The sequence below is a fragment of the Olea europaea genome, chromosome 19, assembly GCF_002742605.1.
Source record: "Olea europaea var. sylvestris chromosome 19, O_europaea_v1, whole genome shotgun sequence".
NCBI classification, from domain to species: Eukaryota; Viridiplantae; Streptophyta; class Magnoliopsida; order Lamiales; family Oleaceae; genus Olea; species Olea europaea.
This window is the reverse complement of record NC_036255.1, coordinates 11,513,620-11,529,360: the sequence shown is the minus strand read 5'-3', so window position 1 is coordinate 11,529,360 and position 15,741 is coordinate 11,513,620. Positions and strand designations below refer to the sequence as shown.

The 15,741-nt window shown below is 39.5% G+C and overlaps 1 protein-coding gene across 6 annotated transcripts in view; it reads left to right on the top strand.

The window, feature by feature from the left end:
- The first annotated feature begins 12,352 nt into the window (after positions 1-12,352).
- Positions 12,353-15,741, top strand: part of LOC111368842 (chaperonin CPN60-1, mitochondrial-like) — a 9,026-nt gene continuing 5,637 nt past the window's right edge. For 2 of the 6 annotated variants that reach the window (XM_022990314.1, XM_022990315.1), the window contains exons 1-3: positions 12,353-12,909; positions 13,293-13,394; positions 14,867-14,918. In XM_022990314.1, the coding sequence (XP_022846082.1) occupies positions 12,856-12,909; positions 13,293-13,394; positions 14,867-14,918 (208 nt within the window). In that variant the 5' untranslated portion in view covers positions 12,353-12,855. Of the gene's footprint in view, positions 12,910-13,292; positions 13,395-13,736; positions 13,817-14,321; positions 14,570-14,866; positions 14,919-15,741 lie in introns of those variants that run through there. The other 4 variants (XR_002698053.1, XM_022990313.1, XR_002698057.1 and 1 more) reach the window with 4 other exon arrangements.

The following is a 15,741-nucleotide window of genomic DNA, read 5'->3' as shown; positions in this document are numbered from 1 at the left end:
CAAAATGAAGGAATTTGGCCAAAATCCCAAGATCTCGGGTCTTTGCCCCGAGTCCAATTCCTCGGGCCGTTTCCAATTAACCTGTCGAATTTCCAGCCCATTCCGACACCGTCCCGACAAATGACAAAATTGCCCCTGGTGCGGGTTTGCTTTGTTAATTTTCTGTTCAACACTTCTTCAACCTAACATAATTAATACGAAAATTAAATATTCGGAGGCCTAAATGAAGGAATTTGGCTAAAATCCCGAGATCTCGGGTCAAAAACCCGAGTACAATTTCTCAGGCCGTTTCCAATCAACTTGGCAAATTTCGGCTCATTCCGACATCGCCGCGACAAATGACTAAATTTCCTGTGGTGCGGTTTTGCGTTGTTAATATTCTGTTCTGCACTTATTCAACCTAACCTAATTAATACGAAAATTAATTATTCGGAGGCCTAAACGAAGGAAATTGGCTAAAATCTGGAGATCTCGGGTCTGAGCCCTGAGTCCAATTTCTCAGGCTGTTTCCAATCAACCTGCCAAATTTCGGCACATTCCGACGCCATCGCGACAAATGACAAAATTTCCCCTGGAGCGATTTTGCGTTGTTAATTTTCTGTCCAACACTTTTTCAACCTGACATAATTAATACGAAAATTAATTATTCGGAAGCCTAAACGAAGGAATTTAGCAAAAATCCAGTGATTTCGAATCTGTGCCGCGACTCCAATTTCTCAGGTTGTTTCCAATAAACCTGCCAAATTTCGGCCCATTCCGACACTGTCGTGACCAATGATAAAATTGTCCCTGGTACGGTTTTTCTTTGTTAATTTTTGGTCCAACACTTCTTCAACCTGACATAATTATTACGGAAATAAATTATTCGGTGGTCTAAACGAAGGAATTTGGCTAAAATCCCGTGATCTCGGGTATGTGCCCCGTTTCCAATCAACCTGCCAAATTTCGGCCCATGCCGACACCGTCGCGACAAATGGCAGAATTGCCCCTGGTGCGATTTTGCGTTGTTAATTTTCTATCCAACACTTATTCATCCTGACATAATTAATACGAAAATTAATTATTCGAAGGTTAAAACGAAGAAATTTGGCTAAAATCCTGAGATCTCGGGTCTTTGCCCCGAGTCCAATTCCTCGGGCCGTTTCCAATCAACCTGTCGAATTTCGACCAATTCCGACACCGTCGCGTCAAATGATAAAATTGCCCCTGGTGCGGTTTTGCTTTGTTAATTTTCTATCCAACACTTCTTCAACCTGACATAATTATTAACGAAATTAATTATTTGGAGGCCAAAACGAAGGAATTTGGCTAAAATCCCGTGATCCCGGGTCTTTGCCCCGAGTCCAATTTCTCGGGCCGTTTCCAATTAACATGGTAAATTTTGGCCCATTCCAACACCGTCGCGATAAATGACAAAATTGCCCCTGGTGCGATTTTACTTTGTTAATTTTTTATAAAACACTTCTTCAACCAGACATAATCAATGCGAAAATTAATTGTTCGAGGGCCCAAACGAGAGAATTTGGCTAAAATCGCGAGATCTCGGGCCTTAGCGCCGAGTCCAATTTCGCGGGCCATTTCCAATCAACCTGTCAAATTTTGGCCCATTCCGAAACTATCGCGACCAATGACGAAATTGCCCCTTGTGCGGTTTTTCTTTGTTGATTTCCGGTCCAACATTCTTCAACCTAACATAATTAATACGGAAATAAATTATTCGGAGGCCTAAACGAAGAAATTTGGCTAAAATCCCGTGATCTCGGGTCTGTGCCCCGTTTCCAATCAACTTGCCAAATTTCAGCCCATTTCGACACCGTCGCGACAGTTGACAAAATTGGCCCTGGTGCGGTTTCGCATTGTTAATTTTCTGTCCAACACTTATTCAACCTGATATAATTAATACAAAAATTAATTGTTCGGAGCCCAAAATGAAGGAATTTGTCTAAAATCCTAAGATCTCGGGTCTTTGCCCCGAGTCCAATTCCTCGGGCCGTTTCCAATCAACCTGCCGAATTACAGCCCATTCCGACACCGTCGCGTCAAATGACAAAATTGCCCTTGGTGCGGTTTTGCTTTGTTAATTTTCTGTCCAACACTTCTTCAACCTGACATAATTAATACAAAAATTAATTATTCAGAGGCATAAACGAAGGAATTTGGCTAAAATCCCGAGATCTCGGGTCATCGACCCGAGTACATTTCTCAGGCCGTTTCCAATCAACTTGCCAAATTTCAACCCATTCCGACATCGTCGCGACAAATGATGAAATTTCTTGTGATGTGGTTTTGCGTTGTTAATATTCTGTTCTGCACTTATTCAACCTGACCTAATTAATACGAAAATTGATTATTCGGAGGTCTAAACGAAAGAATTTGGCTAAAATCCCGAGATCTCGGGTCTAAGCCCCGAGTCCAATTTCTCGGGCCGTTTCCAATCAACCTGCCAAATTTCGGCACATTCCGACGCCATCGCGACAAATGACAAAATTGCCTCTGGTGCGGTTTTGCGTTGTTAATTTTCGGTCTAAAACTTCTTCAACCTGACATAATTAATACGAATATTAATTATTCTGAGGCCTAAACGAAGCAACTTGACTAAAATCCCGAGATCTCGAGTCTATGACCCGAGTCCAATTTCTAGGGCTGTTTCCAATCAACCTGCTAAAATTTCAGCCCGTTCTACTGTCGCGACAAACGACAAAATTTCCCTTGAAGCGATTTTGCGTTGTCAATTTTCTGTCCAACACTTATTCAACCTGACATAATTAATACGAAAATTAATTATTCGGAGGCCTAAACGAAGGAATTTGGCTAAAATCCCGTGATCTCGGGTATGTGCCCTATTTCCAATCAACCAGTCAAATTTCAGCCCATTCCGACACCGTATCGACAAATGACAGAATTGCCCCTGGTGCGGTTTTGCGTTGTTAATTTTCTGTTCAGCACTTATTCAACCTAACATAATTAATACGAAAATTAATTATTCGGAGGCCTAAACGAAGGAATTTGGCTAAAATCTTGAGACTCGGGTCTTTTGCCCTAGTCCAATTTCTCGGGCCGTTTCCAATCAACTTGCCAAATTTTGGCCCAATCCGACACCGTCGCGACAAATGACAAAATTGCCCCTTGTGCGGTTTTACGTTTTTAATTATCTTTCCAGCACTTATTCAACCTGACATAATTAATACGAAAATTAATTATTCGAAGGCCTAAACGATGAAGTTTGGCTAAAATCCCGAGATCTCGTGTCTTTGCCCTGTGTCCAATTTCTCTAGCCGTTTCCAATCAACCTGTCAAATTTCAGCCCATTCCGACACCGTCGCGACAAATGACAAAATTGCCCCTGGTGCGATTTTGCTTTCTTAATTTTCTGTCCAACACTTCTTCAACCTGACATAATTAATAAGGAAATTAATTATTCGAAGGCCTAAACAAAGGAATTTGGCTAAAATCCCGTGATCCCGGGTCTGCGCCCCGAGTCCAATTTCTCGGGCCATTTCCAATCAACCTTCAAATTTCGGCCCATTCTGACACCTTCGTGACAAATGACAAAATGGCCCTGGTACGATTTGGCTTTATTAATTTTCTGTCCAACACTTCTTCAATTTTTCGTAATTATTTCAGAAATTAATTATTTGGAGGCCTAAACGAAGGAATTTCGCTAATATCTCGAGATTCCGAATATGTGCCCCGACTCCAATTTCTCGGGTCGTTTCCAATCAACCTGCCAAATTTCGGCCCATTTCGACACTGTCGCGAGCAATGACGAAGTTGCCCCAGGTGCAGTTTTTCTCTGTTAATAATCAGTCCAACACATTTTTCAACCTGACATAATTAATACGGAAATAAATTATTCGGAGGCCTAAACGAAGGAATTTGGCTAAAATCCCGTGATCTCAGGTTTGTGCCCCGAGTCCAATTTTTCAGGCCGTTTCCAATCAACCTGCCAAATTTCGACCTATTCCGACACCGTCTTGACAAATGACAAAATTGCCCCTAATGCGGTTTTGCTTTGTTAATTTTCTGTCCAACACTTCTTCAACCTGACATAATTAATAAGGAAATTAATTATTCGGAGGCCTAAACAAAGGAATTTGGCTAAAATTCCGTGAAACCTGGTCTGTGCCCCGAGTCCAATTTCTCGGGCCGTTTGCAATCAACCTGCAAGTTTCGGCCCATTCCGACACCATCACGACAAATGACAAAATTGGCCCTGGTGCTGTTATGCTTTGTTAATTTTCTGTCCGACACTTCTTCAACCTGACATAATTAATAAGGAAATTAATTATTCGGTGGCCGAAATGAAGGAATTTGGCTAAAATCCCGTGATCCCGAATATTTGCCCCGAGTCCAATTTTTCAGGCCGTTTCCAATCAACCTGCCAAATTTCGGCCATTCCGACACCGTTGCGACAAATGATGAAATTGCCCCTGGTGCGATTTTTCTTTGTTAGTTTTCTGTCCAACACTTCTTCAACCTGACATAATTAATAAGGAAATAAATTATTCGGAGGCCTAAACAAAGGAATTTGGCTAAAGTCCCGTGATCCCGGGTCTGTCCCCCGAGTCCAATTTCTCGGGCCGTTTCCAATCAACCTGCCAAATTTCAGCCCATTCCGACACCGTCGCGACAAATGACGAAATTGCCCCTGGTGCGGTTTTTCTTTGTTAGTTTTCTGTCCAACACTTCTTCAACCTGACATAATTAATACGGAAATAAATTATTTGGAGGCCTAAAGATGGAATTTGGCTAAAATCCCATGATCCCGGGTCTGTGCCCCGAGTCCAATTTCTCGGCCCGTTTCCAATCAACTAGCCGAATTTCGGCCCATTCCGACACCGTCCCGACAAACGACAAAATTGCCCCCGGTGCGGTTTCAAGTTGTTTATTTTCTGTCCAACACTTATTCAACCTAACATAATTAATACGGAAATTAATTATTCGGAGGCCTAAACAAAGGAATTTGGGTAAAATCCCGAGTTGTCGGGTCCATGCCCTGAGCCAATTTCTCGGGCCGTTTCCAATCAACCTCCAAATTTCGACCCACTCCAACGCCGTCGCAACAAATGTCAAAATTGCCCCTGGTGTGGTTTTGCGTTGTTAATTTTCTGTCCGGCACTTCTTCATCCTGACATAATTAATAAGAAAATTAATTATTCGGAGGCCTAAAATAAGGAATTTGGCTAAAATCTCGAGATCCTGGGTCTAAGCCCCGATTCCAATTTTTCGGGCCGTTTTCAATCAACCTTCAAATTTCGGCCCATTCCGACACCGTCGCGACAAATGAGAAAATGGTCCTTGGTGCGGTTTTGCTTTATTAATTTTCTGTCCAACACTTCTTCGATTTTTCGTAACTATTTCGAAAATTAATTATTCGGAGGCCTAAACGAAGGAATTTGGCTAATATCCCGAGATATCGGGTCATAGACCCGAGTCCAATTTCAAGGGCCGTTTACAATCAACTTGCCAACTTTCGGCCCGTTCCGACACAGTCGCGACAAATGACGAAATTGCCCCGGGTGTAGTTTTTCTTTATTAATTTTCTGTCCAACACTTCTTCAACCTAACATAATTAATACGAAAATTAATTATTCAGAGGCCTAAATGAAGGAATTCGGCTAAAATCCCGTGATCCCGGGTCTGTGCCCCAAGTCCAATTTTTTGGGCCGTTTCCAATCAACCTGCCAAATTTCGGCCCATTCCGACACCGTCGCGACAAATGACGAAATTGACCCAGGTGCGGTTTTACTTTGTTAGTTTTCTGTCCAACACTTCTTCAACCTTCTTCAACCTGACATAATTAATAAGGAAATTAATTATTCGGAGGCCTAAACGAAGGAATTTGGCTAAAATCCCGTGATTCCGGATCTGTGCCCCGAGTCCAATTTCATGGGCCGTTTCCAATCAACCTGTCAAATTTCGATCCATTCCGAAACCGTCGCGACAAATGACAAAATTCCCCCCGGTGCGATTTTGCGTTGTTAATTTTCTGCCCAACACTTATTCAGCCTGACGTAATTAATACGGAAATTAATTATTCGGAGGCCTAAACGAATGAATTTGGCTAAAATCCCGAGTTGTCGAGTCTGTGCCCCGAGCCAATTTCTCGGGCCGTTTCCAATCAACCTGCCAAATTTTGGCCCATTCCGACACCGTCGCGACAATGATAAAATTGCCCCTGGTGCGGTTTTGCGTTGTTAATTTTCTGTTCAGCACTTATTCAACATGACCTAATTAATGTGAAAATTAATTATTCGAAGGCCTAAACGAAGGAATTTGGCTAAAATCCTGAGATCTCGGGTCTTTGCCCAGAGTCCAACTTCTCGGGACCTGCCGAATTTTGGCACATTCCGACGCTGTCGCGACAAATGACAAAATTGCCCCTGGTGCGGCTTTGCATTGTTAATTTTCTGTCCAACACTTTTCAACCTAACATAATTAACAAATAAATTAATTATTCGCAGGCCTAAACGAAGGAATTTGGCTAAAATCCCGAGATCTCGGGTCTTTGGCTCGTGTCCAATTTCTCGAGCCATTTCCAATCAACCTGCCAAATGTTGGCCCATTCCGACACCGTCGCGACAAATGACAAAATTGCCCCTGCTGCGGTTTTGCTTTGTTAATTTTCTGTCCAACACTTCTTCAACCTTACATAATTAATAAGGAAATTAATTATTCGAAGGCCTAAACGAAGGAATTTGGCTAAAATCTCGTGATCCCTGGTCAATGCCCCGAGTCCAATTTCTCAAGCCGTTTCCAATCAACCTGCAAATTTTGGCCCATTCCGACACCATCGCGACAAATGACAAAATGGCCCCAGGTGCGATTTTGCTTTGTTAATTCCCTGTCCAACACTTCTTCAACCCGACATAATTAATACGAAAATTAATTACTCAGAGGCCTAATCGAAGGAATTTGGCTAAAATCCCGAGATCTCGGGTCTTTGACCCAGTCCAATTTCTCGGGCCGTTTCCAATCAACCAGCAAATTTCGGACCATTCCAACACTATCGCGACAAATGACGAAATTGCCTCTGATGCAGTTTTTCTTTGTTAATTTTCTATCCAACACTTCTTCAACCTAACATAGTTAATATGAAAATTATTTATTCGGAGGCCTAAATGAAGGAATTTGGCTAAAATCCCGTGATCCCGGGTTTGTGCTCCAAGTCCAATTTCTCGGGCCGTTTCCAATCAACTTACCAAATTTCGGCACGTTCTGACACCGTCGCGACAAATGATGAAATTGCCCCTGGTGCGAATTTTTTTTTGTTAATTTTCTGTCCAACACTTCTTCAACCTGACATAATTAATACGGAAATAAATTATTCGGAGGCTTAAGTGAAGAAATTTGGCTAAAATCCCGTGAACCCAGGACTGTGCCTCGAGTCCAATTTCTCGGGCCGTTTCTAATCAACCTGCCAAATTCCGGCCCATTCTAACTCCGTCGCGACAAATGACAAAATTCCCCCTGGTGCGATTTTGCTTTGTAAATTTTCTGTCCAACACTTCTTCAACCTGACATAATTAATACGGAAATTAATTATTCGGAAGCCTAAACGAAGGAATTTGGCTAAAATCCCGAGAACTCAGGTCCATGGCCCAAGTCTAATTTCGCGGGCTATTTCCAATCAACCTGCCAAATTTCGGCACATTCCGACACCGTTGTGACAAATTACAAAATTGCCCCTGTTACGATTTTTCTTTTTTAATTTTTTGTCCAACACTTCTTCAACCTGACATAATTAATACGGAAATTAATTATTTGGAGGCCTAAACGAAGGAATTTGACTAAAATCCCGTGATCCCGGGTCTGTATCCTGAGTCCCATTTCTTGGGCCGTTTCCAATCAACCTGCCAAATTTCGGCCTATTCCGACATCGTTGCGACAAATGACAAAATTGCCCTTGGTGCGGTTTTTCTTTCTTAATTTTCTGTCCAGCACTTCTTCAACCTGACATAATTAATACGAAAATTAATTATTCGGTGGCCTAAACGAAGGAATTTGGCTAAAATCCTGTGATCCCGGGTCTGTGCCCCAAGTCCGATTTCTCGAGCCTTTTCCAATCAACCTGCCAAATTTCAGACCATTCCAACACTATCGCGACAAATGACGAAATTGCCTCTGATGCGATTTTTCTTTGTTAATTTTCTGTCCAACACTTTTTCAACCTAACATAGTTAATACGAAAATTAATTATTCGGAGGCCTAAATGAAGGAATTTGGCTAAAATCCCGTGATCTCGGGTTTGTGCTTCGAGTCCAATTTCTCGGGCCGTTTCCAATCAACCTGCCAAATTTCGGCCCATTCTGACACCGTCGCGACAAATGACGAAATTACTCCTGGTGCGATTTTTCTTTGTTAATTTTCTGTCCAACACTTCTTCAACCTGACATAATTAATATGGAAATAAATTATTCGGAGGCTTAAAAGAAGGAATTTGGCTAAAATTCCGTGATCCCAGGTCTATGCCCCGAGTACAATTTCTCAGGCCGTTTCCAATCAACCTACCAAATTTCAACGCATTCTAACACCGTCGCGACAAATGACAAAATTGCCCTTGGTGCGGTTTTTCTTTGTTAAGTTTCTGTCCAACACTTCTTCAACCTGACATAATTAATAAGAAAATTAATTATTCGGAGGCCTAAACGAAAAAATTTGGCTAAAATCCCGTGATCTCGGGTCTGTGCCCCGAGTCCAATTTCTTGGGCCTTTTCCAATCAACCTGCCAAATTTCGGCCCATTTCGACACTGTCGCGACAAATGACGATATTGCCCCTGGTGCGATTTTGCTTTGTTAATTTTCTGTCCAACACTCCTTCAACCTGACATAATTAATACGAAAATTAATTATTCGGAGGCCTAAACGAAGGAATTTGGCTAAAATCCCGTGATCCCGGGTCTGTGCCCCGAGTCCAATTTCTCAGACCGTTTCCAATCAACTTGCCCAATTTTGGCCCATTCCGACACCATCGCGACAAATGATAGAATTGCCCCTGGTGCGATTTTGCGTTGTTAATTTTCTGTCCAACACTTTTTCAACCTGACATAATTAATACGAAAATTAGTTATTCGGAGGCTTAAACGAAGGAATTTTGCAAAAATCCCGAGTTCTCGGGTCTTTGCCTCGAGCCAATTTCTCAGGCCGTTTCCAATCAACCTGCCAAATTTCGGCCCATTCCAGCACTGTCGTGACAAATGACAAAATTGCCCCTGGTGCAGTTTTGCGTTGTTAATTTTCTGTCCAACACTTATTCAACCTGACATAATTAATACGAAAATTAATTATTCGAAGGCCTAAACGAAGGAATTTGGCTGAAATTTCGAGGTCTCAGGTCTTCGTCCCGAGTCCAATTCCTCGGTCCGTTTCCAATCAACCTTCATAATTTCGGCCCATTCCGACACTGTCACGACAAATGAAAAAATTGCCCCTATTGTGGTTTTGCGTTGTTAATTTTCTGTCCAACACTTATTCAACCTGACATAATTAATACGAAAATTAATTATTCGGAGGCCTAAACGAAGGAATTTGGCTAAAATTCTGAGATATCGGGTCTTTGCCCCAAGTCCAATTTCTCGGGTCTTTGCCCCGAGTCCAATTTCTCGGGCCGTTTCCAATCAACCTGTTAAATTTCGACACATTCCGACGTCGTTACGAGAAGTGACAAAATTGCCCCTGGTGCGATTTTACGTTGTTAATTTTCTGTCAAACACTTCTTCAACCTGACATAATAAATACAGAAACTAATTATTCGGATGCGTAAACAAAGGAATTTGGCTAAAATTCCAAGATCTTGGGTCTTTGACCCAAGTCCAATTTCAAGGTCGTTTCCAATCAACCTGCCAAATTTCGGCCCATTCCGACACCGTCACAACAAATGACAAAATTGCCCCTGGTGCGGTTTTGCGTTGTTATTTTTCTGTCCAACACTTATTCAACCTGACATAATTAATACGAAAATTAATTATTCGGAGGCCTAAACGAAGGAATTTGGCTAAAATCCCGAGATCTCGGGTCTTAGCCCCGAGTCCAATTCCTCGGGCCATTTCCAATCAACCTATCGAATTTCGGTTCATTCTGACACCGTCGCGACAAATGACGAAATTGCCCCTGGTGCGGTCTTGCTTTGTTAATTTTCTGTCCAACACTTCTTCAACCTGACATAATTAATAAGGAAATTAATTATTCAGAGGTCTAAACGAAGGAATTTGGCCAAAAATCCCGTGATCCCGGGTCTTTGCCCCGAAGCCAATTTCTCGGGTCGTTTCCAATCAACCCGCCAAATTTCGGCCCATTTAGACACCGTCATGACAAATGACAAAATTACCCCTAGTGCGATTTTACGTTGTTAATTTTTTGTCCAACACTTATTTAACTTGACATAATTAATACGAAAATTAATTATTCGGAGGCCTAAACAAAGGAATTTTGCTAAAATCCCGAGATCTCGAGTCTCTGTCCCGAGTCTAATTCCTCAGGCCGTTTCCAATCAACCTGTCGAATTTCGGCCCATTCCGATACCGTCGCGACAAATGACAAAATTGCCCCTAGTGCGATTTTGCTTTGTTAATTTTCTATCCAACACTTCTTCAACCTTACATAATTAATAAGGAAATTAATTATTCGGAGGCCTAAACGAAGGAATTTGGCTAAAATCCCATGATCCCGAGTCTGTGCCCTGAGTCTAATTTCTCGGGCTGTTTCCAATCAACCTGCCAAATTTCGGCACATTCCGACCCCGTCGCGACAAATGACAAAATTGCCCCTGGTGCGGTTTTGCGTTGTTAATTTTCTGTTCAACACTTCTTTAACCTGGCATAATTAATAAGGAAATTAATTATTCAGAGGTCTAAACGAAAGAATTTGGCTAAAATCCCATGATCCCGGGTCTGTGCCCCGAGTCCAATTTCTCGGGCCGTTTCCAATCAACATATAAATTTCGGCCCATTCCGACACCGTCGCGACAAATGACAAAATGGCCCCTGGTGCGGTTTTGCTTTATTAATTTTCTACCCAACACTTCTTCAACCTGACATAATTAACACGGAAATTAATTATTCGGAGGCCTAAACGAAGGAATTTGGCTAAAATCCCGAGATCTCGGGTCAAAAGACCCGAGTCCAATTTCTCGGGCCGTTTCCAATCAACTTGACAAATTTCGGCCCATTCCGACACCGTCGTGACAAATGATGAAATTGCCCCTGATGCGGTTTTTCTTTGTTAATTTTCTGTCCAACACTTCTTCAACCTGACATGAGTTATGTGTGTTTGAATGTTCTGATGATTTTGAAGACATAGAATCTAAATAGAAACATGGTGACATTATCCTTAAGCTTAAATCAGAAATTTACGAAGCCTTGTTTTTGAATAATCGACTCCCCTCTAGAATATTATTTTTTTTGGCATTTTGATTGGTTTAATTTTTTTGTGGCAACGGGAACTTTTGTTTTTTTTGCAATAATTATTGAACACTGTCAACAATCTTTTGCCCTGGATTTGTCTTCTCTTCTGCAACTTTTTTTTTTTTTTTTTTTTGACCTTTTATAACAGAGAAAAGGTTCAAGATTTTAGTCTAGGTGTAAACAATGATTCTTATGAATTTTTCGATTTATTTATGTATGTGTATATGCCTGTAATTGTCTTCATGGGTAATTGGGTATGTGTTTCTGTCATAGATATGTCAAAAGTGATAAATTAGTCAAAGTCGCTTCAAATCTAACTTATATTTTTTGGATTTTCCTTCGTCTTATTCTTCGTTGGAGAGTTATTATTGAAATTAGACATGGATAGTGAGGTCCCTTTTCCATGTATGGACAATTCATATGATTGAATTCTGTCTAGGTTGTATTTAACTTCTTCCCACTGTAATGCCGATGTGACTCTGTAATGCTGATGTGACTTTCTTTTTGGGTTAAGAGGAAAATGCTCAATGCACTGCGCATTGAATTTGATTGTGGACATATTCTGTTTTTATTAAATGCAAATGCAAACACAAATTGCTCCCCAAGTTCATAAATTTCTGATTTTTGCTCTAATCATGTTCTTCTTTATGAATTTAGAGCAGTATGGGATAAAATTATCCCTTCAGGAATTCAAAGAATTTGATGTGTTGAAAGATGATTACGGAATCAATTGGCATTTAGATCTGAAATTGATAGTTGATGATTTGTTGTCGTTGGCTTAAACAACTTATTTTCACACGGTTATGTTGAAGCACCTGCTTTTTAGAAGTGATGAACATATATACTATTTTATATTTTGACATTATAGGCAATGGAATAAGTAATTCACCTCAGAAAATAGGAACCTTTACTTTTTCTTTCTTCGAAAATTGATTGAAGATACTATTGAAACTCACAACAGATAGGAAGTACTTAAAACATCCCAACTTTTAGTGCATTTCGTTTAAGGCTTCAAACATTCATAATTTCACGAGAAAGACACGTCAGAAGTTACGATTTTGTGCCCATCATTAGTTAATGAAAACAATGGATTTACACAATGTCAAATTATCGTGACCACTCAATGGATTCTTAATATGTGGTTTTATGCCATCCTCTCTTGTATGCTTATAGTTTTATTTCTATCATCATAACCCTTCATAATTGTTTTTATGGATTTCCAAATTTACAAGGTAGTATATATTTTATGCTTACGACTTCTGGACCTGTCTACAGATTAATGAAATATGTATCAACCGACGGTTATTCCTACCTGAAGCTTAGTTCATGGTACTCCACTAGTTCGTAGTCAGCCATTAGACTGTGGTGCCAGTTCAATGGATCCCGTCAACTAAGTAAACAATGCTAATAACATTCCTAATCTAGCCTCTAAGCAGTGGCTTTGTTGGACTCATGAGCTTCGTGAACGGTTTGTCGATGCCATGGCACAACTTGGTGGATAAGATCGTGAGTCATCTTGACTACCATTTAGCTAACTCCCCCAAAGTTCCCGTAATGCATGAAAGAAAGATAAAAGCGACATTTTAGCTCTAAGTTTTATTCGTGTGCTTTCATATTGACTTTCAAATATTGATAATGAACTTGTTTTATGTTCCCAAATATATATTAATTGATGAGTTTTTGAGCTTTAAACTTTTGTTTCTTGTCTTCATGCTATGTACATTTTCAATTTGGTGATACAATCTCGTGCTTGCTTATGTTCCCAAATTCATGATTATAATAAATGAATGAATAGGAGTTGATATTTATTGTGATGGAGAGATACATGCGAAGGCATTGTAGATACACTCATTTGGTAAATCTGATAAGGTGTTAATATGCTGTTGTAGGATGGAAAGACGTTTTCCAAGGAATACGAAGCAGTTGAGGGAATGTTAGACAGATGCTATATTTCCCCATACTTCATCACAAATCAGAAGAACCAGAAATGTGTAAGTCTCTTTGCTGCTGTTACTTGCAATAAAATGTTTATTGCTTAATAAATCGACTCTTTGATTTATTTGCTTGCTCTGAAATGATATGACTTTGCCAAATCATACATTGATGCACTTCTTAAGGTGTTTCCTTTGAGGTTTTTCATACTGAATGGAATGATTTTGAATATCGATCTATTAGTAAAAAGCTTTCTCCAACTTTTGAATTGTCCAAAGAAAAACTTTATGTAAGAGTCGAAACACCAAAAGGAAAATTCGGAATAAAAGTTTGAATAATGAGAGTATTTGATTTTCATCTGTAATATGTTCTAATTTGACCAATCATTTTACATTCTGTAGGTTCTGACAATTGAATATGTCTCTAGGATCAAAATAAACTGCATACAAGGTCTTGATCAATTAAGTGTGTATCGCCAGAGGTATCAAAGAATATATATGAACCACTTTAAGTGAAATCCTCCTTATCTTGATGTCAGCTTTTCTAATTCTATTTTTATTTCTTTTGGGAGTAATTTAGCAATTCAATAATTTTATTTTTTTCTCAATATCCCAACTATGGGTGCTACTGGAAATTGTAGGTTGCTTATATTTTTTCTCTTGATGCCCCCATTGGTTATGTTTTCCTTGTTGGACTTTAATGATTATTCTAGATGATTATTTTGATGGCTACTATCATAAGAGATGTTAGAATCTCAGATAATTGTTACACATTGTCTTCTTCTTGACAACTCTCTCACTAGATTTATTTCAAATATGAGTTTCCTCTTGAACTAAATATCTTGCCAAAACTGTACACCCAACTTTATCAGGTATTGTGTCTATAAAATTATTTTCTTCACCTGGTTTATAATTTGTTCGTGGTCATCGATTTTCTGCAGGAAGTATACAATAATCTTTTTTTAACTACTGAACTCTTACTCGTAGGTGTGGTTGTTGTACCTTTACATGGGGTGAGCTCTAAGGTAAAACATACTGAGAGTCAGTGGAAGTGATATACGTCCACGGTAGTTTAGTTACCCTTTTGGCATATGTCAATTACTTTCGAAGCGATATTTCTTTTAATTTCTTCTAAAATTTCTATCTGATTGCCAAGACATATTTCTAGCACATGCATCCTTGTCCCCATTGTTAGTTCAGTCAGACTGGAGCTGTTTGTTGAAGTTGGTAGATGGGTAAAGTACTTGTTAAAATAAAAAAATTTGTTGGTTTTTTTTTTTTTTTTTTGCTAAATTATGTTGATTTTCTTTGTTGTTATATAATGAAAGTTGATACTAATGGGACATCTTGTTTCTTTGTTGTTATATAATGAAAGTTGATACTAATGGGACATCTTGTCAAGACTAGATAGAACTTGTGGACTAGAGGATCAGAATTATTTTTGTTGTTCTATTAGTGCTTTTGTTTGTTCATTACTTCTGTTTTCTACAAGTATGCTGTAAAAAACTGAAAGTCGTATTTTATTTCTCCAGGTAGAGTTGGATTCGAGTGAAAAACACCGCCCATCTGATACAAATGTCACAGGTGCAAGCAGTGGCGAATCCAGGATTGAAGTTCAGCTAGGGCGGTTTGACCGTTGACCGACGATCGTTGACTGTCGACAATCGTAATTGTTCGATCGTTTATTAAAATTTGGTTACATAATATTAAAAGTTATTCAATATATATGTAAATGAACTAAAACGTCAAAATCGTATACATATGAAAATATACTTCGATACAACCCAAAATAGTAAAAAAAAAAAAATACGATACAACCTTACTCAATTACTCTGTAACTGTAAACTTAGATAACTGTATTCTACGGGGTCTCATAATTTGAAAACGTTGCAATATTGTCTCATTCTCAATTTGTTTAAAAACAGCTTTCTCCACGTAAACCACCAAATTGTCATTCAACCAGATATCACCCATTTTGTTGCGCAAATCACTCTTGATTAGATTCATAGCAGAAAATACCCTTTCAACACTTGCAGTTGCCACAGGTAATATCAAAGCCAAGGTGAGCAGCCTATAAACCAATGGAAAATAACAAGAACTTCCAGTTTCAACCAACTTCTAAAGTACACAAGATATGCTATTGAGATTAAAGAAAGCTTTGTCCATTCTCACAAGCGAAAGAAACTTAACAGGTTGAGGTCTAAGTAATAAAAGCTCGTCACTATTGAAGTCCAAAGGATAAAACTGAGTAAGACGTAGCAATTTAGTCTTATCAAAAGCTACAAATGAATCTCTTGGACTTAAATATGAAATGCAAGTAAAGAGCTCAGTAGTTGTTTCTGGAAATCGATCATTCAACTCTTGCAAGATTGAGTCTATCACATGACAATACAAATCAACATAAAAG